General features: G+C 41.8%; 1 protein-coding gene across 4 annotated transcripts in view; it reads right to left on the bottom strand.

Moving 5' to 3' along the window:
- Positions 1-26,143, bottom strand: part of ABCC3 (ATP binding cassette subfamily C member 3) — an 80,213-nt gene that overhangs the window by 28,478 nt on the left and 25,592 nt on the right. For all 4 annotated transcript variants that reach the window (XM_050920489.1, XM_050920492.1, XM_050920491.1 and 1 more), the window contains exons 2-12: positions 22,535-22,711; positions 19,859-19,984; positions 16,632-16,769; positions 14,666-14,791; positions 13,283-13,344; positions 11,667-11,798; positions 8,563-8,781; positions 5,263-5,440; positions 4,549-4,710; positions 3,235-3,327; positions 739-942 (exon numbers count right to left, since the gene is read on the bottom strand). In XM_050920489.1, the coding sequence (XP_050776446.1) occupies positions 739-942; positions 3,235-3,327; positions 4,549-4,710; positions 5,263-5,440; positions 8,563-8,781; positions 11,667-11,798; positions 13,283-13,344; positions 14,666-14,791; positions 16,632-16,769; positions 19,859-19,984; positions 22,535-22,711 (1,617 nt within the window). The remainder of the gene's footprint in view (positions 1-738; positions 943-3,234; positions 3,328-4,548; positions 4,711-5,262; positions 5,441-8,562; positions 8,782-11,666; positions 11,799-13,282; positions 13,345-14,665; positions 14,792-16,631; positions 16,770-19,858; positions 19,985-22,534; positions 22,712-26,143) is intronic.

The raw sequence follows: 26,143 nt of genomic DNA, 5'->3' as shown, positions 1-26,143 counted from the left end.
AGTTTCAGAATTGTTGACACTTCCCATTTTGACATTTCCAGAATGAAAGAAGTTCAGTTTTTAAGGTCAAAATGACTTTTCATTTAAAAAATTAAGTTAAAGTAAAATAAATAAATACATAAAATGAGGCTGAAATCTGTACAAGCCATTTTGATTAACCCCATATAAAACCCCCTATTCTCGCCTGATTTTTGGTGCACAATATTTTTCAAGTATCAGAGGGGTAGCAGTGTTAGTCTGGATCTGTAAAAGCAGTAAAGAATCCTGTGGCACCTTATAGACTAACAGATGTTTTGGAGCATGAGCTTTCGTGGGTGAATACCCACTTCGTCAGATGCATCTGACGAAGCGGGTATTCACCCACGAAAGCTCATGCTCCAAAACGTCTGTTAGTCTATAAGGTGCCAGAGGACTCTTTACTGCTTTTAATATTTTTCAAGATTTCGACTTTTTGTCTTGATTTGGGACGGAAACATTTTTTGAAATCTCAGAAATTTCCACAGGATGGGAAAGTACTTTGTGTGAGACTTCACTGAAAAATACTTTGAAGAACATTGTCATAGAATAGTAAAGTATTAAATTGTTTTAAATAGTATGTGTGATTTTTAAATAGACACGTTTATTCCAATACCCATTTGATATGCAGTCATTCTATTTAAGGGCTTTGCATTTCACCTTCTATTTTGTGCCCTGATAGCTTTCATACCTATTTGTGTAAGCAATACAAATGATGTTTACCAGAAATGGTGCGCTGATCCATGCAAAGGTAGACAAACAATGTAGATATGCTCCTTTCTTCAGAACATGGAGCTCATTCTTTCGTATCGCCCGCACTTTCTCTTGAAAGGATGGTTCCCATGCGTAAAGCTTCAGTACCTTTATGCCACTCAGAATCTCATTCATTAGTTTAATGCGGGAATCTTTATACCGCATCTGTTCCACCTAAATTATTCCAAATAACATTGTTAAAAAAAATCTATCTATATTTTTTAGGCAGACACAAAAGGCAGGCAGTGTATCACATAAATTGTTAGAAATACAAGTGCACTCTAATCAACATTACTGACTAGGGGTAAAATTTTCAAAAGTGTCTTCCAGTGGGACTTAGGCACTATTGAAAATGCTACCCTAACTCTTTCCTTTCTCTATTTAGATTTTTACTGATGTACAATTTTTGAAGTGCCTATTTAAAGGTCTGGGTGCCCTTCATTATTTATCAGTGTATTTTAAAGAAAACGGTCTCCACTCCATTACCCCCAGATCAAATCCCCAGGATAGAATGTGGATATGACGAAAAATTAAATGTAACACCTCACCTGCTTGGAATCCACGCACTCTGCTACTCAGCCCTAACCACCTCCTTATAGGTCAAGGGAGAAAAGAAATGCTAATCTTTACTAGGTAGTGATTAACTGGCAGATCTGTTGGCTGTCTCAAGGTTTTGTGGAATGTAACTATATTGTTCTGCTACTAAAGTCGAAGGTATTGTCACTATTTATATTTACTTTTCAATTCTGACACTATTTAACCTCAAGAGTTGGGCTCTTTACCTCAAAAAAATACTCCAGTCACTACGAGATTACGACATCCCATTACTCAGCATAATCTCTTAACTGGATTTTTCCAGCTACAAGCCAAAGGACTTTGTTGCATTAGTATTGCACAGTCATGGGGTGTGGATGCTCACGGAGATTGCTAATGGAATAAATGTTCCTTTCATCTTAAAGTCAGCAGTTCACATTTGGCCAGGGTTGGCACTGATGAAAGGAATCATCATCAGTTGACTGCCCAGTGGTCTACAAGAAATGAGTTGGCAGTTTTAACTTCTACCTTAGAGGACAGAAATCCATAGCACAAGTACACCAACACATCTGCCCTCTTTCTAGGCACTTACAGTGAGGATGACCAGATGTGCCGTTTTTAAAGGGAAAGTCCCTTTTTTGAGACTTTTTCTTATATAGGCGCCTACTACTCCACACCCCTTGTCCCGTTTTTTCACAATTGCTATCTGGTCACCGTACTCACAGTAGGGGCCACCAAGTGAATGGGTATAGAGAGGAGGGAATTATCCTCTTGTCCCAGTAGAGGTCCCCTTCAGACTGGGGTTTGCTTGGAAGAGCACCTGGCATCATTCTGCACATCTTTCACTTGAACAGTGAATCATTCAACTTCTCAATTTTCTTGCTTGCACTAGGGAACGCCTGTGAGGAGAACTGGCTATTTAAATTATTAGTGCAATCTCCTTTAGTATTAAAATCATTAGCACTAACTAAAATGAAACTTGTTCAGTTTAACTCATGGATGGTAAGAGATGAGATTCTGCAGATAACGTGTAACGATTTAATCTGGACTCAGTCTGTCTGACAGCCTCTGTCTGTCACTAAGAATAGCTCTTATATTTGCTCTTATGTACTCAAAGCAAACAAAATAATAGCCTAATCTTCTGCATACATTTGTCCATCTTGGGGCTCTGATCCCACAGAGGGATCCAACCTTGGAGACCCAACTCATTAATTACTCGTCCAAGCTTTCTTCAGGGCCCCTTTCATTTCATCTATGGCTTTGATCCAAAGTCAAGTCAAAGAGCCTCTTACAAGGGATTCTCTCAAGCAGCTGAGGTCTGGAATGCAGATTTGTTTAAAAAAAAAAAAGGTGGTATGGGAAGGTTAAAAAAAAAGAGAGAAAGTTTTGTCTTTACGTTTCAGTGACTTCTTTTAAAACACTCCCCTGCAGTGTTTGCAATTCAAACACAATAGCATTTGGCTTGTGTCAGAGAATGTAATAAAAAATGACCTGTCCAGCTTCAATATTCAAACCTAGCGAAATGCAAAACAGGACCCAAGCAACATCAATGGAGAAAAGTAACATCAGATTTTAAAGATTAATGAAGCTGAATCACTGAGTTATTTGTAGTAACACAGGGAAGGAATGTTAAAAAAAATAAAAATGGAGTGAGATTTTCAAAAGTATTCAATGCTGGCCTCCCTCTGCTCCTATGGAAATCAATGGTAAAACTGTCATTGGCTTCGATGGGAGCAGCAGAATTAAGCCAACACTGGATGATACTGAAAAGTTCAATTCATGATTCTTTTGACTGAGAGCATCTCATCCAATGTACACAAACACATTGCACTTTTGATTCAATAGGCACTAAAAAGACTCTGACTCTGACTCCTTCCACTTCTCTAGAAGAGCCATCACCTTGGGTTATGGACTATTCTTAATGTTACCTACCTGTAACGCTCTGGTTTTTATAGCAATTGCAGCATTCAATGGGATTAGTAAGACCATCACTGCAACCCCCGCCAACACAGAAGGCCCTAAATTCTTGATAGGAAAAGAGACAATGTAAGTTGTTGCTCTCCATGAAATAAAGGTCAAATCCGGTAGATAGCACTGAAAGAAGCTGAGTTTGGTAAAGAGTGAAGCATTGCTTCACTAACACATATTTGAAACCACAATGTGAATTTCCACCCTCCCACTGGGGCATTTTGACTCTGCTTCCCCTTTTCTAATTGTATAAAGTCTAGATCACAGTATTGATTGGGAGCTACCCGTACTATACTAGCATCGATGATGTCTGACAGTGCCTGCAATTTATTTTCGAAACGGCTCATGGTGGAAGGGGAATACAGCAGTGGACTAATGCAAACAGAATATCTTAACAGATGTAGAGAACACCACCACAAACCTCCGAAAAAAGAAAATACAGTCCATATATGAAAAGATACCCAATATTTACAGGCAGGGAATGGAGAACTGAGAGGGAGGGCATTTCCCCTGACTTCTCTCTGATACAAGGAACTGTAATTGACAAAAAAACCCAATCACCCTAAATGTTAATACACGAGGGAGGGCATCCACAACCTGAGTCAGAGGGTCTGTCTCTGTATTTGGACATAAAATGCTACAAAGTCACCAGTGGCTTATTATGTTGCTATGTATCCCAACGTTAGATTATTTTACAGCAGTAAGAAAGAGAAAACCTCTAAAGCAGTGGTCTCCAACATTTTTACCCAAAATCACTTTGCCCCAGCCCGGAGCCCCCTCCTGCACCTCCCCACACCACTCCTGGAAGGGGCCAACGTGCCCCTGCGGCCCATGGGGGGCTCTGCGCGCTGCCCCTCTCTGCAAACACTGCCCCCCGCAGCTCTCCCAGCCAATAGGAACTACAGGAGCGGTGCTTGCAGGAAGGAGCAGTGCATAAAAGGAGACCCCCTGTCCCCACGGCCACACTAGCCACTTTCGAGAGTGGCGTGGGGCCAGGGTAGAGAGTCTGCCTTAGCGGCAGCCATGCTGCACTGCCGGAGATCGCGATCGACTGGTTGGTGACCACTGCTCTAAAGGGTGTAACAGCCCGAAGTCCACTCATCCAGGGTACATTTATTCAATCAAATGCAGGAAATCTGTAAGTTGGTATCAATCATTCTATGCCAAAACAAGACAGAATGAGAGGAGGTTTCTGAAAATGGTGGCGAATTCAACAAACTAAAACCAGTCTCCGTGTCACTGAAATAAAAACTCTGACAAATGGGATGGTTCCTGTACCTGCCAGAGGAAGTATAAAGCTAGACAAATCTGAAGTGGTGCCGACCATAACATGTCCAGGAAAGTCACCAAATCCATGAACCGCTGGCCATCCACTGACATCAAGTTGACAATTTCTCCAACAGTAGAGGAGCGCTTTGCTGAGTTTGTGATGACCAACGACTGAAAAGTGAGAGACTCTGATAATTATCAATCTTGGACACATGCAGAGAAAAGCAGATAATAAATCCTTAGGGAATAGGAAAGCTAGATACCCTACTAAGTAGATACTTCTCCAGTAGGAATAAAACAATGAGGTCAATCCTAAATCATCTTTAATTCATTTGGAGAATAAAATGTCATAAAACATATTTTGTTTTGAGCTCCTCCATCTTGATCCGTACATGATGTCTTTTTATTAGATACAATTATTTTCTGAGATAATATGTTATGACCAAGGATGCACCTCTTGATTTTGAATATTTAAATAAAACCAGTATTTGACTATGCCATGTTTGGTGATCCAACAACACACCCATACTCAGCTGTTACTTTCTGAAAGCATTTCACGGTTCAGTGAGGCATTTTAGAAAACTGAGTATTCGTTTTATTTTCCAGGAGACTGCTTTCTCCCCATAACCATGAGCCTGTTCTCTCCTTATTGTCTAATGTGTAAAATCACTCCTCCTTGGTTATATATAGTTACATTGACCAATCACATGCTTCCAGTCTTACCTTTCTGTATATCATCCCAGTAATGCCAGTTCTCAGCCGCATCCCAGTAACAAAGCAGTACTGGAAATGCTGGTGAAGTATTATAGTCTGCAGCACAGCAGAGAAAAACATCAAAGCTGCAATCAAAAATCCCCACCAGGATGGGGCATCTTTATCCTTAGTGAAGCCAATTAATATGCTGTTTTTAAAAAAGTTGGGAAAGAAAAACAAAACAATGAGAGAGATTAATGGGACATAACATAACACAGCTTCTCTTATCCATAGCAGGTTGCCACATATTCCCTTTTCTCACAAATGACAACAAATTCTCCTGGTTACAAGCTAGGTTATGGCTTTATTCAAATAACATTACAAAGATACAACAGCTAAACATTAGATCTTGCCAGAGAGAAAGCCCAGTTGTGAACAACAAGCAATAGATGGAATACATGGCAGAACATCAGGCTCTGCTGAGCTCCAGCCTCTATAATGCACTGTTCCTTATCTGGCCTCTCTAAGTAGCTCCATGTAGCCACGAGCTGAGTGACAAATACAGTGGGACACCAGCCTGTCTACTACATAAGGCAGGTGTAGGAGACTGTACTCACTCTAAGAGCACTCCCCAGTGTCAAGTTAAGGCATTACAGGGACACATCTCTAATGCCTCCACTGGCGGCCACTTCCATGGCCCCTCAACAGCATGTCTCCATCTCGGCCTTCTGTGGCCTGGCCCTACAGAAGTTCGGTCCCCTTCTGTGGTTATGAAAGTCCAATCAAACAGTTAACACCAACATTCCAAAGCAAACCCACTTCTGTCCTTCATGAGCCAATTGTGCTGTTACCCACTGCTTCTTCTCAGGGTTTTCTCACTGCATCCCTTTCACAGGGATGCCAGCAGCTTCCCCCAGCAATTTCCCCATTTCTTCCAAGTCCTACCTCCAGGCCTTCACAGACAAGAGTCTATTTCACTCACTGTGATGCCATCTCTGCTGGGGAGCCCTGGTTCTCCTGCAGCTCTCTCTCAGCTGAGCTCCCTCAGCCTACTTACAAATGCCAAGAGGCTAATGGATCCCCAGCCAAATTTGCCCCTCTGGCAGAAGATAGTCATTCAATTTCCCCACAGGTCTGGAGCTGGTTTCTAATTGTTTTTTCTTTCTCTCCTCCAAAACTGCATCACAGCAGGTTATAGTCAACCATCACCTCATCCTAACCTTCTTCAAACTCCTGGACCACCAGTGCCTTGGGCTGGCTTCTCCCTCAGGGAAATAGGCTCCAAACCCCATTCTCCTAGATGTAGCCGTGAAGAACTGACAATCACATCTACCTTTTAGCTAAATGGTACTGCCATTAAACTAGCCATTCATCTTCATTAATAACTCTTGACTTCTACTACACACAATTGCTTTCCCAATGAGGCCTGCATGGTGAAGATATCGCTAATAAGCAGAAAATATCAAGTAATGCATAATAACCCCAGTAACTGCATTTCCAATTTCAGGTTACTAGCCACATAAAGTGGATCTGGCACTATGAATCTGATAATTAAGCTCTGCCGCAATAATTCTGCCTCTTCTTATCAGAGGAAAGTGGGACCTATGATTTGCTTCGAAGGCCAGAGCACCAGCTGGTGTGAACTGGCATAGCTCCAGCGACTTCAGTGACAAATTGCAAAAGCTAAGGATCAGAACTCAAATCACTTGTGGCAAAAGCATGGAGGCCATATTAACATTCCTTTTTGGCCCCAAACCCACCTTCCCCTGAGCAGCTCCAGGCAGCATCAGCAGACTGACACACACTAGATGGGGAGCTCTGTAAAGGCTCTTCTTGATGGACCCAGCATGTGACCTAGTGACCTTTCTAGAAATTCAAAACTATTGTTTTACAGGCATCAAAACTTGCCAAACCACCCTACTTTTTCCAGCTGCGAGAAATAAATATCCTGAGGCTGCTCACAAGAGTTCAGATGCTTACATGAATGCATGGCAATGTGCCTTGAGATATTACCGATCAGGACATTAAACTTGTCTGTGAATTGATATAAGTTCGAAAAGCTCCCACGGTACAACCCACTTTCCCCTTAAAAGCCTGCTAGCACTCTCCTCTTCCCTCAAGGCTTTGAAAGGAGATATCATGTAAACTACAAAACACAGATACGGTGGGTTAGATCCTCCTCTTTGTAACAAGTTTTTGTGTGTTATGCAAAGCACTCACCTATCAGCAGGATCTCAGAAGACAGCTCCATACAAAGCATTATTTTAACAGAGGTTTTTATACCATAAGACCCAGTCTTTTTCCACCCCACCCCCTACATTCATTTACAGTTGTAATCCATTCTCCATTATTCTTTCCATAAGCATTTAAAATGTTGGTGCGTCTTTTAAAGATAGAAAGCAAAAAATGATTGCTTGATGGAACACAACTGCTATTCCCTGCAACTCTGGTATTTCCATCACTACATTCTTCCTAGTTAATGAGCTTGTGGGCTTTGTGCCACATGAATAAATCAACACAGAAAGAGAAGTGAGATACCACTTTACAAAGATGCACAGTCCTTTTATGACTTGGGCTGGGAGAGCCGATCTCCCAGGGAGACAAAGAGCAAAGTATTTTTATGAGACGTACTCCATGTAAGGAGAGTGCAAGAGAAGGCGGGAAAGGTGCTACTAACCCCGCTTCTCACTTTTGGCAAGGACCTTCCTTCTTGTATCTGATCATTTCCTTTTTCTGGAAAATGTATTCACCCCACCCCATGTTCTCACCACTGCAACACCTTTGAGAATATGCAAAGCCTTGGCTCTGACTAGAATAAATCTACATGTAAGACAGGAACTCCCAAACCTGTCCCAGCCAAGAGCTACACTGGCAACCTGCCAGATGTCTAAGGGACACGCTTCATTTGTATACAATGAGGTATACTGCAGCTGCCTTCATCACTGTTGTAGACATCAGGCATGCAAAAACTACTGATCCCAGAATGCAGTGCTCTGCCTGCCTGGCTGCAGATGTTCCTCAGCAGTAAAGAATAAACTACTTTAGGCCACCACTCAAAATGCAATAGGCCATTTTTTAGCCCATGGCAGCCCTTTGACTATGCCCAATTTATGGGTCTTTCATTTTTACGTGTCCTAGTCAGGCCTGTCTGATTTCCCTTTTAGTACACAAGGAAGAACATCCTCCTTTTGCCATTTCACCACAAAAGCTGTCGGGCTTGCACACACAACACTGTGTGGAGAAAATAATGCCCTTCAAGAAGCATGCTCTTCTCTGAAGCGGAGACTTCCTGAGGACTGTGGGTAAAAACGACTGATAGGAGAAACCAACCTTAACAATTGAGGGTTGACGAACGAAAGCAGATCTTTGATCAGCTTGTAGAAAGAGCCGATCAAGAAGTATGGGCCAAAGGTTCTTAGCAATGCTTTGAGGAAGGAAGGCTCTTTATGCTGCCTCTTGCCCTGTATCAGAACTTCTGCCTCCTCTGGGCCATCACCAAAATGGTTCAGCACATGGTTAGATGTCTTCATGTATGCCACGTCTTCTTTCCTAAGAGTAGGAAACAAATGATTACGGCAAGAGCTCAGGAGCACTATGGCAGCTATGCAACCCAGTGAATAGAGCCCCAAACTAAAACACAAGAGATTTGGGTTCTTTTCCTGGCTCTGCCACTGGCCCGTTGGGTAACCTTGTGCAAGTCAGCTCACCTGTTTGTGTCTCAGTTTCCCCCATCTGTAAAAATGTGAATAGTGACACTCCCTTTGCAATCACTGAGAGCTACTGATGAAAAGTGTGATACACTTATTATAATTTTATTTGAGACTCTGGGTGGAATTTTCAGAAGCACCTAAGGGAGTCAGACATCCAACTAGGGTGACCAGATAGCAAATGTGAAAAATCGGGACAGGGCGTAGGGGTAATAGGAGCCCGTATAAGAAAAAGACCCCAAAATCAGGACTGTCTCTATAAAATCGGGACATCTGGTCACCCTACATCCAACATGCACTTTCAATGAGATTTGGGTGCCTAATTCCCCTAGGTGCTGTTGGAAATCCCATCTTCTTGATACTCTCACTCCCTCAACCCTCTCAGAAAAGGCTGGCAGGATTTTTTGCTGCCCTCCCCTCTCTATCAGCAGGTGTTGGAACCATGCTGACTCACTGAGGCAATTTTAGCTTAACAAACTCCACCCTGAATGTAATGCAAGTGGGTGAAGCCTCTAGAGGAGAGGAACTTAGGATCAGCTACAAGGAAGGACAGGCAAAGAACCCTGGGAGCAGCCATGACTGAGATGTTAATTTTGATTTAACCTCTTTTGTTAATGGCATCAAGACAGGGGCTTTTTGACTTTTTCCATGGACCGGGTAGTTTTTTTGGAGCTAGCGGAGGACTCCGCTGGCCTGAAATTTGAACAGTCCACAGATTCTCAAAGCGATACCAGTGACAAAGAGTGCAGAGGCAGAAATGTGTTCACATACATCATTCTTTGAACAAAACTGTGGAAATTCTGATCTGTTCACAGACCATCTGTGAACAGAAAATAAAGGCTAAATCAGACAAATAAATTATTTGCTGAAAGTAGTTCACCGGGTTTCACAGTCCATTCTCTCGCTCAGTATCTGCCACATTAGATTTGCTCAGTTTGCAAGCAACACACTTTGTTTGGGTGGGGGCGGGCACCAGCACTGTAAAGAATCTAAAAAAGACAATTAACTTTTTGACAAAACCCCAGGCACGGTTTCAGAATGGAAGTTCTGCCGGGCCCTCAATGTCTCTGTAAACCGTCTGCCCTCATTACACAAATCTCACTAGGGTGAAGTTGGGTTTATGTCCATGCACCAAGAGACCAGATCCCACACAATGCACATTACACCCTTCCATAAAAATAGACAAGTTATTAAAAGAACCAAACAGCCAGTGGTGTTAGTACTGGAAGCTCTTCAGATCTTACCTGCAAAGCAAAAACTCCCTCATCACATTTAACCCTGCCAAAAATACTATTATGAGAGAGTGGCTAACCCATAATGGGGGCTTTCCAACTTGGTATGATTGCATGGAGCCGGGAAACAGAGGAAAACCTCTGTATGGAGAAGAAATAGCTCCACAATAAGAGGAAATGGAAATGAAAGACCCATTTATTGATGTTTCCGGCTATACGCACATTCTCAGTGAGATCTATTTATTTAGAAGTGCTTTTGACACCAGGCAGTGGGTGAGAGAGAGACAGTCACAACAAATAATTGTCCTTTTAGATCAGATTAGGACAGAACGTGAGATCGAAAGGACACCTCATCTAGTGTGAGAACTACATGCAAAGGCCAAGCCTGATGCTGGCTGCCCTTGAAAAAATGGGAATTCTGCCACTAACTTCGCTGGGAGCAGGGGCCTCTTTCATAAGCAATGTTGGTCATTTTTAAAAAACTTATTACTAGTTGGAAGTGGGAAGCTGAACTAAGCATCTCATCCCTAGTTTCTTATTCCTCACCCCAGGAGCTTATTCAAAGGCTGAAGGTGGTGTGAGTTTTGAAAGTCTCATGCCTGTGTGTGTGTGAGGGGGATTCCTTTAGTTTCTTAAGATGCACATAAAGTCTGAAGATTGATTCAGCATGAAATCATCAGGCTCCAGAGCTATTGTGTCTCAGGGATTCCAGATGAAGTCTGCCCAGTTTCGAGTAAGGAGATCTTTCCCCACCCAAACTGCCACCTTTGCAAACTCAGCTTGGTCCTTTTGGCTCACACACCACCAGTGGTGGACATTCTGCTCTTATAACTTACTTAGCAATTCTACAGGTGATGTCTGAGCCAGAGAAGACCCCAGCTCACTTTCTCATAAGCGTGTTGGTTCTGCAGTGCTAACAGGAGTAAAAGTGTACTAAAGCAAGCACACATGACTTAATATTCCTGGAAAACAGATTGGTTGAGTTAATAGGTGGCCATTTTACATAGGTCTTGCCTACACTACAAAATTAAGTCAACCCAAGTTAGATTGTAATTACCACGGTGGTTCACGTCCACACATGCCCCATCTGTTGGTGGTGCATGTCCTCAACAGGACAGCTTCCACCAACTTAACTGTGTGGGGCATTTTGGGACACTGGAAGCTGAAGCCTTCCCCAACCTGGGCCAACAGCCCTAGCTGTCAGCCCCAGGGCAGAGAGGCTCCAGCTGTGAGTCCATGAGTGGCTGACAGTCAAGAGGCAATGTAAATAACGCAGTGTCTACACAGACACTGAGTCACCCTAACTACATTGACCTAAGTGCTGAGCCTCTCGCGGAGGTGAAATTATTAGGTCTGTGTAGTGGGCAACTTACATCAGCAGGAGCAATGTTATAGCGTAGACGAGGCCTTCATCCCTTTTCAGAGCAGGACTCATTTTTAACGTACAGACAATTTAGAGACCAATCTCGGTTTGCTAAAAAGTGGAAGCACTTACTGTTTCCATTCGTCTTTTTGTTTATCCCACTCTTTATGCAGTTGTTGTACAATTATACTGGAGGTATCATCTTTATTCAGTGACCATAAATCTTTATCTTCCAGAGGCCTCTTATAACCAAGAATTGCCATGCTGTATGAATATAAAAAGAATAGTTCCAAATCCATTTGGCTGATTAAAGGCAACTATTAACATTAGAAACTCCAGTGCCACTTAGCTAACAAAAGTAAGAGGGATCTCTCTCTAAACCAAGAATGATAATCAGATCCTAAAGCAAAAACTAGTAACAAATGCAGAGAAAGGAGGTCAGGTAGTTTAGGTTCCACGTTTAGGTTTAGTAAACAATATTTTTAAAACCCAATATATTATAGAAATATTGTCATGATTTTTTTAAAAAAGTACATTAAAACAATGTAAAGAGCAATAAAGAAACCATCTCCAGAAGTGTTTGAGTTGAATTGTACTGCTGCATGAGAATGGTGAAGTGTTAGAATGTTAAAATAACTGAACTAGTTGAGTGTCACTGTCTGAGTTGAATGAAGTATAAAAATCAAGAGACCATAAACAGCCAAAGGAAAATGGGATTTTTTCCCCCATATAACTGAAAATTATTATTCCTCAATGGTATATTTAGGGTGAAGTTCTCAAAGGTGCCTTGGGGACATTGACAGCTAATGCTCATTAATTTCTAATAGGAGTTGAGCATTCAAATCCCTTAGAAACTTTGCAAATATGACACACTTTATTAGAAATGGTCTTGCTAGGTTTACACACAGGATAATAAGAGGACATTGCTAATGCCAGTGTAACTATTATCACTGAAGCAGAAGCAAAAATCCCAGATGCCACTGCCCTCAAAGAAAGTTTGAGTCTGGATGTGAACTTTGCAGTTGGTCCATCTCTCTATCAGGGATAGGCCAAATCTTTGGATCTGAATCCTGATCTGAACTTTGCACCTTGAACCCATGTGTAACACCAACAACTCTATTGTTGAAAGTTGTCATGTTACATATAGGACTCCATTTTCTTTCCTTATTGTACAGAAAACCCCTTTACAAACAGAGTACATGAAAACTTCCACAGGAAATTAAAGACATCCCCCCAGAGGTTGCAATATTATCCCTGTTGTGCAACATGTTCTTATGACTCACCAACTCCCTTGCTGTATGTTAGCACTCCAGTGCATAGTAAGCAAATTGTATATACTGTTTATTAGGCCACCCTTCAGTTTCACCTCTACAGTTCTGAAAGGTATTATGAATCTTGTGGGCTCCTTATGGACAGATTTTTAAATCTCTTTCACTGCTACCACTTGTGTCCTGGCACCTCTCAGGGGAAACAGCACACAAGACTGAACAGGAAGTGAGTGACTTTATCCAGTAGATACTACAAGGGAATTTTTTCATTGTCAGAAGTAGGGTGACCAGATAGCAAGTGTGAAAAATTGGGATGGAGCATGGGCGGTAATTGGCACCTATATAAGAAAAAGCCCCAAATATCAGGACTGTCCCTATAAAATCGGGACATCTGGTCACTCTAGTCAGAAGTCCTGTATTTTTGCCAACAAAATGGAGGTTATCCTTGGGGTTATAAAAGCCTTAGAAGGACATGCTCACCGTGTAAACCACCAAAATGTCATCTTTGAAAGAAAGCCTGAATTTAACTCTGGACACGGATTCTACAAGAAAGTTAAATACCAATAAATAAATAAATAAATATTAAGACCTTTAAAATAACTTTTCTTCAAAAAGGACAAAACACATTTTAACTGTTTTTGGACTATCATGGAGAGTAACTTATGCACTACGCCCTATGTCAGGGGGAGGGATAGCTCAGTGGTTTGAGCATTGGCCTGTTAAACCCAAGGTTGTGAGTTCAATCCTTGAGGGGGCCATTTGGCGATCTGGGGCTAAATAAATAATTGGGGATTGGTCCTGCCTCGAGCAGGGGGTTGGACTAGATGACCTCCTGAGGTCCCTTCCAACCCTGATATTCTATGATAAAGATGTAAGATTGATTTCTTTCATTCTCCATTTCATACAGGACTCCTTTCGTTCCTTAACAACCACACCTCATACTGCTTTTTAATCACACTTGTACAAAATGAAATGTCATTCTTTGCTTTCAGAAATGTTCATTTCAGAAATTAATTCTATAATTCAGCATTCTCTCCCTGCTTGGTTCAAACATAAATCCAATTATGAAAACTGCTTAAAAAGATAGAGAAACAATTTAACCTCTAGACAGCACTATTGTCTTATCTTAAGGTTATTCCTTATCCATCCTAAAGTCCTGTAGGAAGGGCTCATTTATTAATAAATTAAAACCCTAATGGCTTCACATATCATTAAGAGGACATCCATCAAACTGAAGTCCATCTCTCAAGAGATAATCCTTGCAACAATTAATATCACATTTTAATTCTCATAAATATATTTGCTGCTGCATAACAATTTAATAAATGAGGTGTGGTAATCTCAGTATTTCTAATAGTGAGTTCTATCTTCAGCCAGCAACTGCTCTGAGCTGGATTTGAACTAGCAATGTAGTGGCGAAAGGCTCCATGTATCATTACCAATCTTCTAAACCAGTGTTTCTCAACTGGGGGTTCATGACATGTTGAAAATTTTATTATAATATAAGCAAAGAAAATCTTGCTCCCCTATTCCCTGCACACAATTCTCCTTCAAGGGCAAGCATTCTCTGTCAACCTCTTGAAACACACACATGAACCAATTACACAGGATTGTTACTGTTACTACTGATGCATTTTTAATCTTAGTACATATAATGGGGGGGGAGTGGAGAGAGGAAAGGGAGCAGGGCATGTTGTGAAAATTTTTGACTTCACGTAATGGGTTGCCAACCTAAAAGGTTGAGACACACTGCCCTAAGCCACCCGAACACTCCTCTCGGTAGAGACTAATTACCGCTATCTCCCTTACATGTCACCTAAGACATTCTATAAAATACAGTCAGAGGAATATAGCAGTACTTACAGGATCTGAATTAACAGGGGAGAAAAATGGAGGGTTTTCTTTAAAACATGAAAGGATCAGCTCAATGAGTATCAGTGCAAAGTAGATGAAAAATGTGGTAAATCTGAACCTCTCTTTTATTTGGCCCTGGAAGGAGAAAAAACAGTAAAGAGTTGGTTTCATTAGATTTAATTCTTGTAGAACCTTCTAATTTATTGAGTTTCTTTCTGGCAGTGCATTTTCTCCCCTAGGGCTCTATCCTGCAAACACCCTTACTATGTGGAATAACGCTTATAAATGTGGGTCCCTATTCATTAAAGCATTTAAATATGTGCTTAAAGTTAAGCATGTGCTTAAGTCTCATTGACTTCAATGGGACTTAAAATACGTGCTTAAATGCCTTGCCTGAACACGGACACTTTTCTGAATCAGGACTAAGAGAAATCTTTTTCAGAGATCCTGGTGATGATATGTACAGGATCATGCCTTTAATATACAATCATAGGAACTGCCACACCAGATCAAAAGAGGAATCCATTTAGGCCAGGATTCTATCTCTGACAGGGGCCAGCGCCAGATGACTTCAGAGGAAGGGGTAAGAAATCTTGTACTAGACAATTACTGTATATCTTCCCTTAAGGGAAGTTTCTTTCCAACTCCTATCAGTTAGTGGTTGACTTACTCCTCATAGCAGAAATCATAGTATCCCTTATACAGTTTTTGTTTATATCCTGACTAATGTAATTGTGCATGCTCTCATTAACCATATAAAATCTCTAATCCTTACAGTCAGACAGGGGGCGTTTCTGGCCATTGGTGGTTGCAAAGACAACAGAAGAGATGTTGCCTATGGCTTTGCTTTAAGGGTCCAAGTCTGTAGGCCATCCAACCTCTTGATTTAGATTAACTACAGAATTAGCCATTGATAAAGCCTCTTCCCCTAGAAAAAAGCTTTTGGTGCTGCATCATGATGTAACTCAACATTTTTACTTATTTATATTAGCGAGATGGAATTTTGATTACGTTTGAGTTTTAGCTTCACAGTTACACTGCGAGGGTGAGAGGGGCCATAACAAGGAAATTCATTATTACTGTACTTGTTAAATTTACACCAGTTAATTCACAACGGCATCCCACTCTGGCATGTACTATTTTCCAAACGAATATTGCACAGACTATCATTTACAGTTCAATTCAAACTCCGTGTTTTGCACAGCCCACTATATCAAGATCTCCCCTATAGTAATGATGGTAAATAAATAAATAATCATTTAAATCACCCAATAGTGCAGAACTCCCATTGATTTTTATGAGACCAGGATTTTATGCTTAGTGTTCTTAACATGCTGCTTTTCTCTCCAAGCCTTCAATTATCTAATCACTGAATCCACGGGACTTATTCAACAGCCAAATGGAAATGTGCTCTGATCAGCGATATGGCAGTCCCTCTCTCATTGTGGCGGAACTGGCTATGTTTTTAAACATGGATCATATCAGCCCAGCTTTCTTTCCTCTCCCTCTAACTTTCTGATCTTTGCTTGCAAAGAGTGAAAATCCTGTTCCCATCACATCAAGAGTTGATTGTGCAGCCCACAGAGTTATACAATGCAGCCAAGCTGTATAATCCAAGCAGGGGTATTGGATATTAAGTCATATTGTCTCTACTACCACTGTTCCTTATTTAAAAGGCTGCAATCTGCTCTAATGTATGTGAAACTGGTGCAGCCCTCAGATTTCTGCCAGGTGTCCAATGCATCCTTTGACTGAGCATAATCTGGGCACTCCCTTGGCATGCAATGATATGACTCAAAAGTCCTCTTTAAATTACAGACAGATTGGCTCCAAAGATCAGATTCAAAGTTCCCCTTTGTTTGGTAAAGTTCAGGTTCAGATATGAAATCTAAACCGGATGACTCATTCCCATCTATTCTTCAAAGACATGGTAATGCTATACTAGATGTCCCCTATACAAGCACAGTATGTTTACCTGAGCTGTTGCAGCAGTGATCTTGGACCGGAAAGGACCCACGGCACAGAGAACAGACAAAAACCAGAATATTATGAGCACTCCTGAGGACTGAACCCCTCGCAGCCTCTCATACTGAAGGAGTACTGTGGCTAATACCTGTGAAAAGTAAACATAGGAACACATAAATACATGCCTGACAATGTTTTCCCCATTCATGCTTTCACTGGGTGCCCATCATAACCCCCACCAGCAGCAGCAACACCACTAAAATTACAGGTTTACAAAACATGGTTTCTTGTGCACTTAAAGGTTTAGTCGTGCTCCTATGGAAGTCAATCGCAAACTTTCACTTGCCTAGTGAAAGCAGGACAGGGCCCTTGTGAAAGAATTTCTCTCCCTGTTTTCATGGACTCAGATTCAGAAATTTGTTTTTTTCTTTTAGCTGAAATTTCTCGTTTGTGCCAAATTAACATTAAGGGTGAACGTATTTTTAAACTTTGTTGGTTCTTCACCAAAAAGTTCACTTCTTCCATCTAGATAGGTGAAATTATAACCTGTCTGTGAACGTTTTCATCCCACATAAGGAAGTAAAAGCTCAATGGATAAGGATTAGCATTTCATCTTCCAGCCTACAGTTCAAAGCCAGTTTGAGTTCTTAAGTAAAATGTTTTTGGTTTCCGTCCCATAAAGAACCAACAACAATATAAATCAGAGGCACAGTTTGACACAGGATAGAACAATGCACAAACAGAACTACAATACATTGCTTTGCTCAGGAGAGATTAAAAGAAACCAAACATACAAGACAAGTCACTTTCTCTACACAACAATCACAAGTAAGGTAGCATGGAGAATTTTACACTAGGAAATAAATGATGTAGAACAAACCCTCCCATTAAACTGACATTATTAATAATCTCTTCAATGGAGACTCTTTGCACTGGAGGCTTTTTTCAGGAAGCAACGTTTTTCGTACATAAACTTAAAAATATTAATTCATGATCCTGTACATATCATCACCAGAGAATAGAGAGAACATTTAATGGCAGTGAAAGGTATTGGATTGACAGTCCTCCCAAAGTTCTGTTTGACCATCAGAGAGATATAACATGATGGAGCTAGCAGTTCTGCTTCACTCCACAGCACTCTGCGATCCTGCCCCAACCAATAAAAGCATCAATTCAAGCGCTGGGAACAGGGCCATCCTTAGGATTTATGGTGTCCTAGGCGGGATTATTAAATTGGTGCCCCTGTGCCTGTCTTACTCTTAGCAACACAAACATAAGCTTACGCTATCGGAAAATTTGCCACATGCATGTTATTAAAACCAGTTTAACTTAATTAAGCACACTGTAATGCTGATGGACTAGCACTAAAGAAGCAGCACTATAGAAAAAATTCTGATTTGACAGAATGATGCAAATAATATAATTTTTTTAATTTGTCAACATTTTATTGGAAATTTATATGAAGAGGTATTGAAACAAGGATTTGTTTTTAATTAAAAGCAATCCTTCTGGCTTTTTGGGCTGCAAAATCAGTAATAATGTCATTGCATACAAAGACAAAGTGATGTCTTGTTTGATTGCAAGAATAGCAAGACCAGTCAAGTGTTCCTGACTCATTGCAGAGCGGAGATAGTTTTTAATGAGCTTTAGTTTTGAGAAACTTCGTTCTTCTGATGCTACTGTTACAGGAATTGTCAGTAGAATACGAGTGGCAATGTACACATTAGGATATATGTCAACAAGATTGCTGGTATGAGTAAACTGTACAATGTCCATCATCGATTTTGTATGTGGAAACATTGATGATAGCATACTCAATTCTTCATACAGTTCAAGTCCATTTAAATCAAAATGATCACCATGCTTCAGGAGGCTCTCTAGATCAGGGGTCCCCAACGCGGAGCCTGTGGGTGCCATGGCGCCCATAGGAGCCTCTCAGTGCACCTGCGTACTGGCCGGTGGACGAGCATCTGCCGAAATGCCACCAAATTCGGCAGCATTTCACCGGCGATGCCTCTGGATGACACTGCTTGCCACCGATAAGCAGCGTCATCCAGAGGCGTTACCGCTAAAATGCCGCTGAATTTTGGTGGAATTTCGCCGGATGCTCGTCCACTGCCATGGTCCTTCGTCTGGCACCCGCCAGACGAAACAGGTTGGGGACTACTTCTCTAGGTTCTTGCACTCTGTCAAATATTGAAATTGAATTTGGGATTGTTAGAAAGCATTTTTGGCGAACAAATTTGTTAAATGACAATCTAAATGGTAACACAGCATTGCTTTCATGCTTGGCTCACCCCCCAGCCTGCTGGTCCAACAGCTGCAGTAGAGGAGGAGATAGGTGGAAAACTGCAGGACCCCAAAATCCACCTCTTGGGGTGCAGAGTGGCAACAGCAGCAGCAAACCCTCAGGTCCGATCACATGCCAATGGGCACTACCGCCAGCCCAATGGACCATGGTGAAGTTAGCAAAGCATCTGATCTCAGGGATGGGACACCCATGGAGCCACAGCAGCTCATCCTGCCCTGTGCAGCTCCCCTTGGATGAGAAGGATCGCTGCCAACCCGGGGGAGAGACGAGCTTCCCAGCTAGAATGACCAGATCCAGTTGTCCTGATTTTATAGGGCCAGTCCTGATATTTGGGGCTTTGTCTTATATAGGTACCAATTACTCCCACCTAGGGTGACCAGACAGTAAATGTGAAAAATCGGGACGGGGGCAGGGGAGAATAGGATCCTATATAAGAAAAAGACCCCAAAATCAGGACTGTCTCTATAAAATCGGGACATCTGGTCACCTTACAGGTGAGTTTCTTCCCCCACCCCTTCCCAGAGACCCCAACAGCCAATCCCGTCCCTCAGACTGTGCTGCATTTGGTTCTCTCTAGGACCCAGAAGCCCTGCTCTTACATCTCCATTGCTTCCCATCTGTCCGGGCTTCTAGCAGAGCGGTGCCCCCAGACCTAGTGGTGCCCCAGGCGGCTGCCTGTTCTGCCTATGGCTAAGGACACCTCGGCTGGGAAGGTAGTTCTGTTTCCATGGCCCATCTACTCCTCAACCTCTCTGCTGAGGCTGTCAAAGTTGGAACAGTTTAAGTGGTTTTGGTGATCAGTAGAAACCTGTGGTTTAGAGGAGAATGAACAGAAAGGTTTTTCTGCCTCATTAGTCCACAAAGGGTTACTTCATGCCTGCGAAAGCTACTCCCATTAGGAGTCACTGATAGAAATGCATACTAACCATTGTGATGCCAACAATTAGGGGAGTGACAAAATAGACAGGGGGCGGAGTTCTGCTTTGCAGGAGGTCATGGAAGGAGAAGAATAGATCTGCCCAGCACACACACCACAGCAGAACACCTAAAATCTAAAAGAAGAAGTGTTAAACAGGGAAGGCATTTAATAAATTCACCCCCAGGTGCAGATCTGGAGAATAGTTCTATTTTGATCAACGAGAAGCTGATTTAAAATAAAACAGTGCCATTACTTCACCCAGGTGAACGAAACCTTGAGCTAGGTCAATGGAGCATAAGTTCGTATGTACACTGATTTATACCAATTGGGAATCTGGTTTGAGAGAGACAGAGAGAGACAGAGAGAGAGAGAGAGTGTGTGTGTGTGTCTGTCTCTGTGTGTGTGTGTGTGTGTGTGTGTGTGCGCGCGCCTCAAGTTTTACTTGGATTTTACTGGATTGACCTTGATTCTCTTGTGGCCTTGCACAAGCTATTGACCCTTTTCACATTGTTTTCTCCTTGGCAAGGTGCGGATAACAATAACACTGAACCACCTCACAGGGATGTAATGCGGCCTATATATTGTTTGTAAAGTTCCTGAAATAGAGAAGCTCTCTATATAAATGCTAAATATTATTAAGCATTTATAGCTGCTTGGAAAATCCCTGATTTTGTTTTACACGTAGGGTGAAATTTACTCCTGAGTGGAGGCCCAGCACAAGAGCTATGTACCACTTAAACCCTCAAAATAGGTCTTAAGCGAGGATGAAGTGGTCTTGTGCTGGCCCTTTGCGCAGAGGTAAGTTCCTGCAAGCCCTTCTCTCACATCTCTCCAACCTCAGGAGCATTAACATCCTTTACATTGCCGAGGTGTGTGCAAGCCTTAATCTCGTTATTTTAACCCTTTCCCCTCCTTTTGTTTACTCCCCTTACCTGGCTCATCCATTTGCAGGTAGATTCTAAGTAGAGGAGGTTGAATTCAGGGTGGTTATCAGCAAGGTATGAAATGATTCATCACATATCTACCTTGTGTACACAGTGGCTGGTGGTGGGGCTTAATGGATTTTTACTGGTCCTCTGTGTTCAGCTCCCGATACCCTCGCAACGCATTTCATTGTGCTCTATAAGATTAGCTAATTAATATATTTACAGTGTGCAAAGGGAGCTTTTATAACTACCTGCCTTAGCTCTTGAGTTGGCCATTAGGTTTTTTATCGAAGTTTCAGTTTCTGAAGTTATTAACTAAAGAGACGATGGTGTGAGTGAGAGACAATTTAAGGTAAATTTACCCCAGTGGGTTGCGTTCCATTCATCTGGAGCTAGTACACAGGGCAAGATGATGCAGCAATGTTATATTCTCTAGGATACAATTCTTGTTTATATGCCTGTATCAAGAACTATCCGAAGACATCAGGGGCATAGCAAACCTGCTTGAGAGTTCAACCAGCCCAACAACAAGATGAAGGCTTTGGGAGGTACAAGATGGATTCCACATCTCATGAGTTATATCTCCTACATGAGAGATGGCTCACAATGATTCATGAACTGAGAAGCTGAATGGAGACAAAGGTGGCAGCATCTGCAGGGTAGTTCCAGAGTTACTAGTCACTAGCCCAAGGGGGTGGGGGAGATATGTCACAAACTGAAGAGGATGGAGATAATTAGAAAAAAATTTAGTGAGCATCTCTGTGAAGGGCAGTGTGTGAGCTTCCATAGAGAGAACACCTGAGCCATTTGTCATGGTACTAGCCTGTGACTTGGGAGACCTAGGTCCAATTCTCCATTCCACCACAGACAACCCTATGGGACCTTAGGCATGTCACAGTGAGCTTGTCTATAGGGTGGTAATTCGCACTACAAGGGTGTGATTTTTAAAGTGCATGAACATGCTGCACATTAATTGGTCCTTGTAGACCCTGCTAGCGTGCACTAAATATTCCCTGGTGTGCTTTAAAGCAGTAGTGTTTCAAACAGTACTATGGAACCTTTACTGCGCAGTAATGCAGCACATTAGTGTGCTTCAGACATTACACCACCATAGTGCGTAATACCCCACCATGTAGACAAGCCCTCAGACTCTCTCTGTAAAATGGGGATACCTACCTCACTGCCGTGTTGTGATGATATATACGTTGAAGATTATGAGGTGCTCAAATATAGGGGTCAGGTAAGTGCGACTGATCAATCCATAGATATATCGACAGATGGCTGTACTAAGGAGATCATCGTGATTGTAAGTAAATCGACACTGGAGAGCGAACTCTCACTGCACCAGCCAAGGAGCGAGAGCTCTGCTTATCCAAGCCAGAGAGAGGGGTAGCTTGTAACCTCTGGCAACAATGCCTAGGTATTTCGGGGATCTCTGTGCATATTGTTACCTACCATGAGCCCGATCCAGCTGTCCTTACGTGCACCCAGACCTCATTGAAACCAGTGAAAGTGGCATCAGCCTTATGCTTTGAGCCTGAATCCAGACTTGGCCAGGGCAGAGACTGCTCTTCATTATCAAACATTTGTAAAGTTGTATTGATTTGCTAACTTTAATCTAAAGACAGATAAGGTCTTTGATCTTCCACCTGGTACTGGGTTCCCCTTTTACGCGCCATTTGCCTTGCATTTGCATGTCTTTGCTTCCACTCCCACAAGGATACACATTTGTGCAGCGAGTTACAGAAAGATCTTACCGTCTTGAACCTGCTCAGAATGGAGAGTACGATGTATCCTCTTTTGTAGTGTTTTAGATAGAGGAGATAAAAGGGTAAGACAGCCCAGAGGTAAATGCTAGGGATCCATGCTAAGATGGTATTCTGAAAACACGGCGTTAGGTCCGGATTGTTGGTGTGCACCGAAATGTTGGGATCCTGAAGAAAAGATGCACGGACATGAATTAGTGGGGAGCCTTGCTGGCTACAGTGGCTGTTGAAAGGAGCTCCTTCCGGACTCTGCGAGAGGGTGTAGGGGGCACTGAGCTGCTGGAAATGCTATTCAAAGGAGATGCAAACCCAGCATCCTGACTGTGATGGATTTGGAGCTGCTCTGTAATAACTGATGAACACTGCATGTTGGCCTTGTTATTGGGGTGTTTACTGTATGAATATAAGTAGAGGGCTGTCTAGAGCAGGGGTAGGCAACCTATGGGAAGCGTGCCAAAGGTGGCACACGAGCTGATTTTCAGTGGCACTTACACTGCCTGGGTCCTGGCCACTGGTCCGGGGGGCTCTGCATTTTAATTTAATTTTAAATGAAGCTTCTTAAACATTTAAAAAACTTTATTTACTTTACATACAACAATAGTTTAGTTCTATATTATAGACTTATAGAAAGAGACCTCCTAAAAACGTTAAAATATATTACTGGCACACGAAACTTTAAATTAGAGTGAATAAATGAAGACTCGGCACAGCACTTCTGAAAGTTTGCCGACCTCTGGTCTAGAGAAACAGATGGCAAGGAAAAGCATGGTACAGGAGAGCCAACCTACAAAACTGGTTTGGACCAGAAAGGGTCAAAGCCCAGGAACACAAAAGAACAAAAACAATTCCCCTCCCCCAACCTATAACAGGGTTTAAAATGGGATTCTCTCTCAAGAAAGCATAGTTTTTTGGGGGAGCTAGATGGAGACTCAGGGATGTGCTAGGAGCTTCTGGAGGAGCTAGGCCTGCCTAGGTCACTATCACAGCGTGGTAGTGCTTTCGGCTAGATACACATCCATTTTTCTCTAAAAGCTTTGTTCCCACTGGTAAAACAAACAATACTTGTACTTTAAGGCGGCCATCTGATCACTGTACACCACTGGTCCCAGAATCCCAGTCGCAGGTGCTCAAACTCAGTCGAAACTGCTGGATAAGCACTGTGGATAACAAACTGCCATAGCCCAGGGCCCCATATAAGAGTGGGAGAACTGCAGAATTGCACCTCAGCAGAGGTAAACACACAAGGCCTGGCACCTATGGGGGTGCACTCAGGGACCAGTGAAGGAACAGAGGTGCAGAGAACCCTGCAACCATGACACTGATCTTTTGTGACCTTTGTCCCAATAAAAGGGCTATGAGTAATAGTTTTAAATGTTGTGTAATCCCATATAGTAAATTCCCCCAGCTAAGCCCAACCTGTCTATTACAATGAGGTCTTCTAGCTTTGTAACTTAGAACAAAAATTTACATATTGTATTACGCAAAACCATTACATTTACCTGTATTCATTAGGGCTTCATTAGTTCTACTTAAAAAAGGTCACCGTAATCTATAGTTAGTGACATTGCAGCATTTGTTAGGCTATTCTGAGTCTAGGGCACCCCAGTGTACGTTTCACGGCATTCCCAATTTATAGTACAACTTTGAAATGACACTTTCAAGGTAAAAAATTTTAAATTTGAGTGCTCATCTAACACAAACATCTGGTTTTAAGCGAGATCATCAGGTTCAAACAAACTATTTGTTGAGAGTAACTTTGAGAATCTGGAAAAAGGCTGCATTTATGGCCAAAATCTTGACCTTCTTACTAATACTCCTGGAACAATAAGTAAATCCCTACTGTAAACAGAACCCAATAAAATACAGATTGTGTGTAAGAAGGAAAATCTGCTTCCTTGCAAACATCTTTGCTTGCTAGCTTCCGTGCTACACATTCCATATGCAACTCCAGATGTTCAGATTCTTGTTCCCAGTTTGTACCTATTGATTTGAGAGCACCTTCTGCAAATAAAAAAGTTAAGAGGGTGAATAATGTAACTTGTCAAAACTAAGAACCAGACATTTCACTATAGTTAGTGGGAACTTGTTTACTGTCTTATCTAAGTTAGCTGAAAAAATTATCTACTGCATTTAAGATGTAACTGTTAAGTTTCCTGTAAAAACTTATCAAGCTGTAGAAGATTTTAATGGGGAGATTATCAAATTAAGACCTATCTGAAACACAGATAAATGTTATCTATGTATAAACCTCTTGCTATGTTTGGACTTCCAGCTATCAATATAATTGCAAACTTCCAATTATCCAACTTCCCTTGTAAACTGATAACTTCTCCAAATGGGCTTCCAGGCTATTTTATTTGTTTTTCTTCCAAATTAAAGTAAGAGACTCTGAAAGCAACAGGTTCTGTTTAAGTGAATTAAACAGCTGCAATCTGCTGATAAGGCTTAGAGTAACCACAGTAGTATATGGTTTCAGAGTGGTAGCCGTGTTAGTCTGTATCAGCAAAAACAACGAAGAGTCCTGTGGCACCTTAGAAACTAACACATTTATTTGGGCATAAGTTTTCATGTGCTAAAACCCATTTCATCAGATGCACGGATGAAAAATACAGTAAGCAATATATATATATATTACAGCACATGAAAAGTTGGGAGTTGCCACACCATCAGGGGCTCGTTCACCCGCACATCTACCAATGTGATATATGCCATCATGTGCCACCAATGTCCCTCGGCCAAACCAGACAGTCTCTATGCAAAAAAATAAATGGACACAAATCAGACATCAAGAATTGTAGCATTCAAAAACCAAAGATCACTTCAATCTTCCTGGACACTCAATAACAGACTTAAAAGTGGCAGTTCTTCAACAAAAAAATTTCAAAAACAGACTCCAACGAGAAACTGCAGAACTGGAATTAATTTGCAAACTGGACACCATCAAATTAGGCCTGAATAAAAACTGGGAGCGGATAGGTCACTACAAAAATTTATTTTCCCTCTGCTGATACTCACACCTCCTTGTCCTCTGTTGGGAATGGGCGACGTCCACCTTATTGGCACTACAAAAGTAATTTTCCCTCTGTTGATATTCACCTTTTCTTGTCAACTGTTGAAAATAGGCCACTTCCACCTTAACAGAATCGGCTTCATTAGCACTGACCCAACACTTGATAAGGCAACTCCCATCTTTTCAGGTGCTGTAATATATATACTGCTTACTGTATTTTTCACTCCATGCATTTGATGAAGTGGATTTTAGCCCACAAAAGCTTATGCCCAAATACATTTGTTAGTCTCTAAAGTGCCACAAGGACTCTTCGTTGTTTTATTCATAGTAGTATATGGTCACACTGATGAACTGCTAGAGATTAGGCAGTGTTGCGTCAGTTTATGTGATATACAAGGTAGCTCCTTTGACAAACATAACTACAAGATCAGACAGGCAAATTTCTAGCAGAGTTGTCTGAATCCTGGTAGTCGCATAGTGTAATACTGCAGCTTTGGCAAAGATGAAACGAAGACACTGGGCTAATTCTTAACTGGTATAAGAAAGAACATGTCCTCTGACTTCAAAGGAGTTGTACCCTTTTATGCCAT

Source organism: Gopherus flavomarginatus, chromosome 12, assembly GCF_025201925.1.
Source record: "Gopherus flavomarginatus isolate rGopFla2 chromosome 12, rGopFla2.mat.asm, whole genome shotgun sequence".
Lineage (NCBI taxonomy): Eukaryota > Metazoa > Chordata > Testudines > Testudinidae > Gopherus > Gopherus flavomarginatus.
This window is presented reverse-complemented; position numbering and strand designations above follow the sequence as displayed.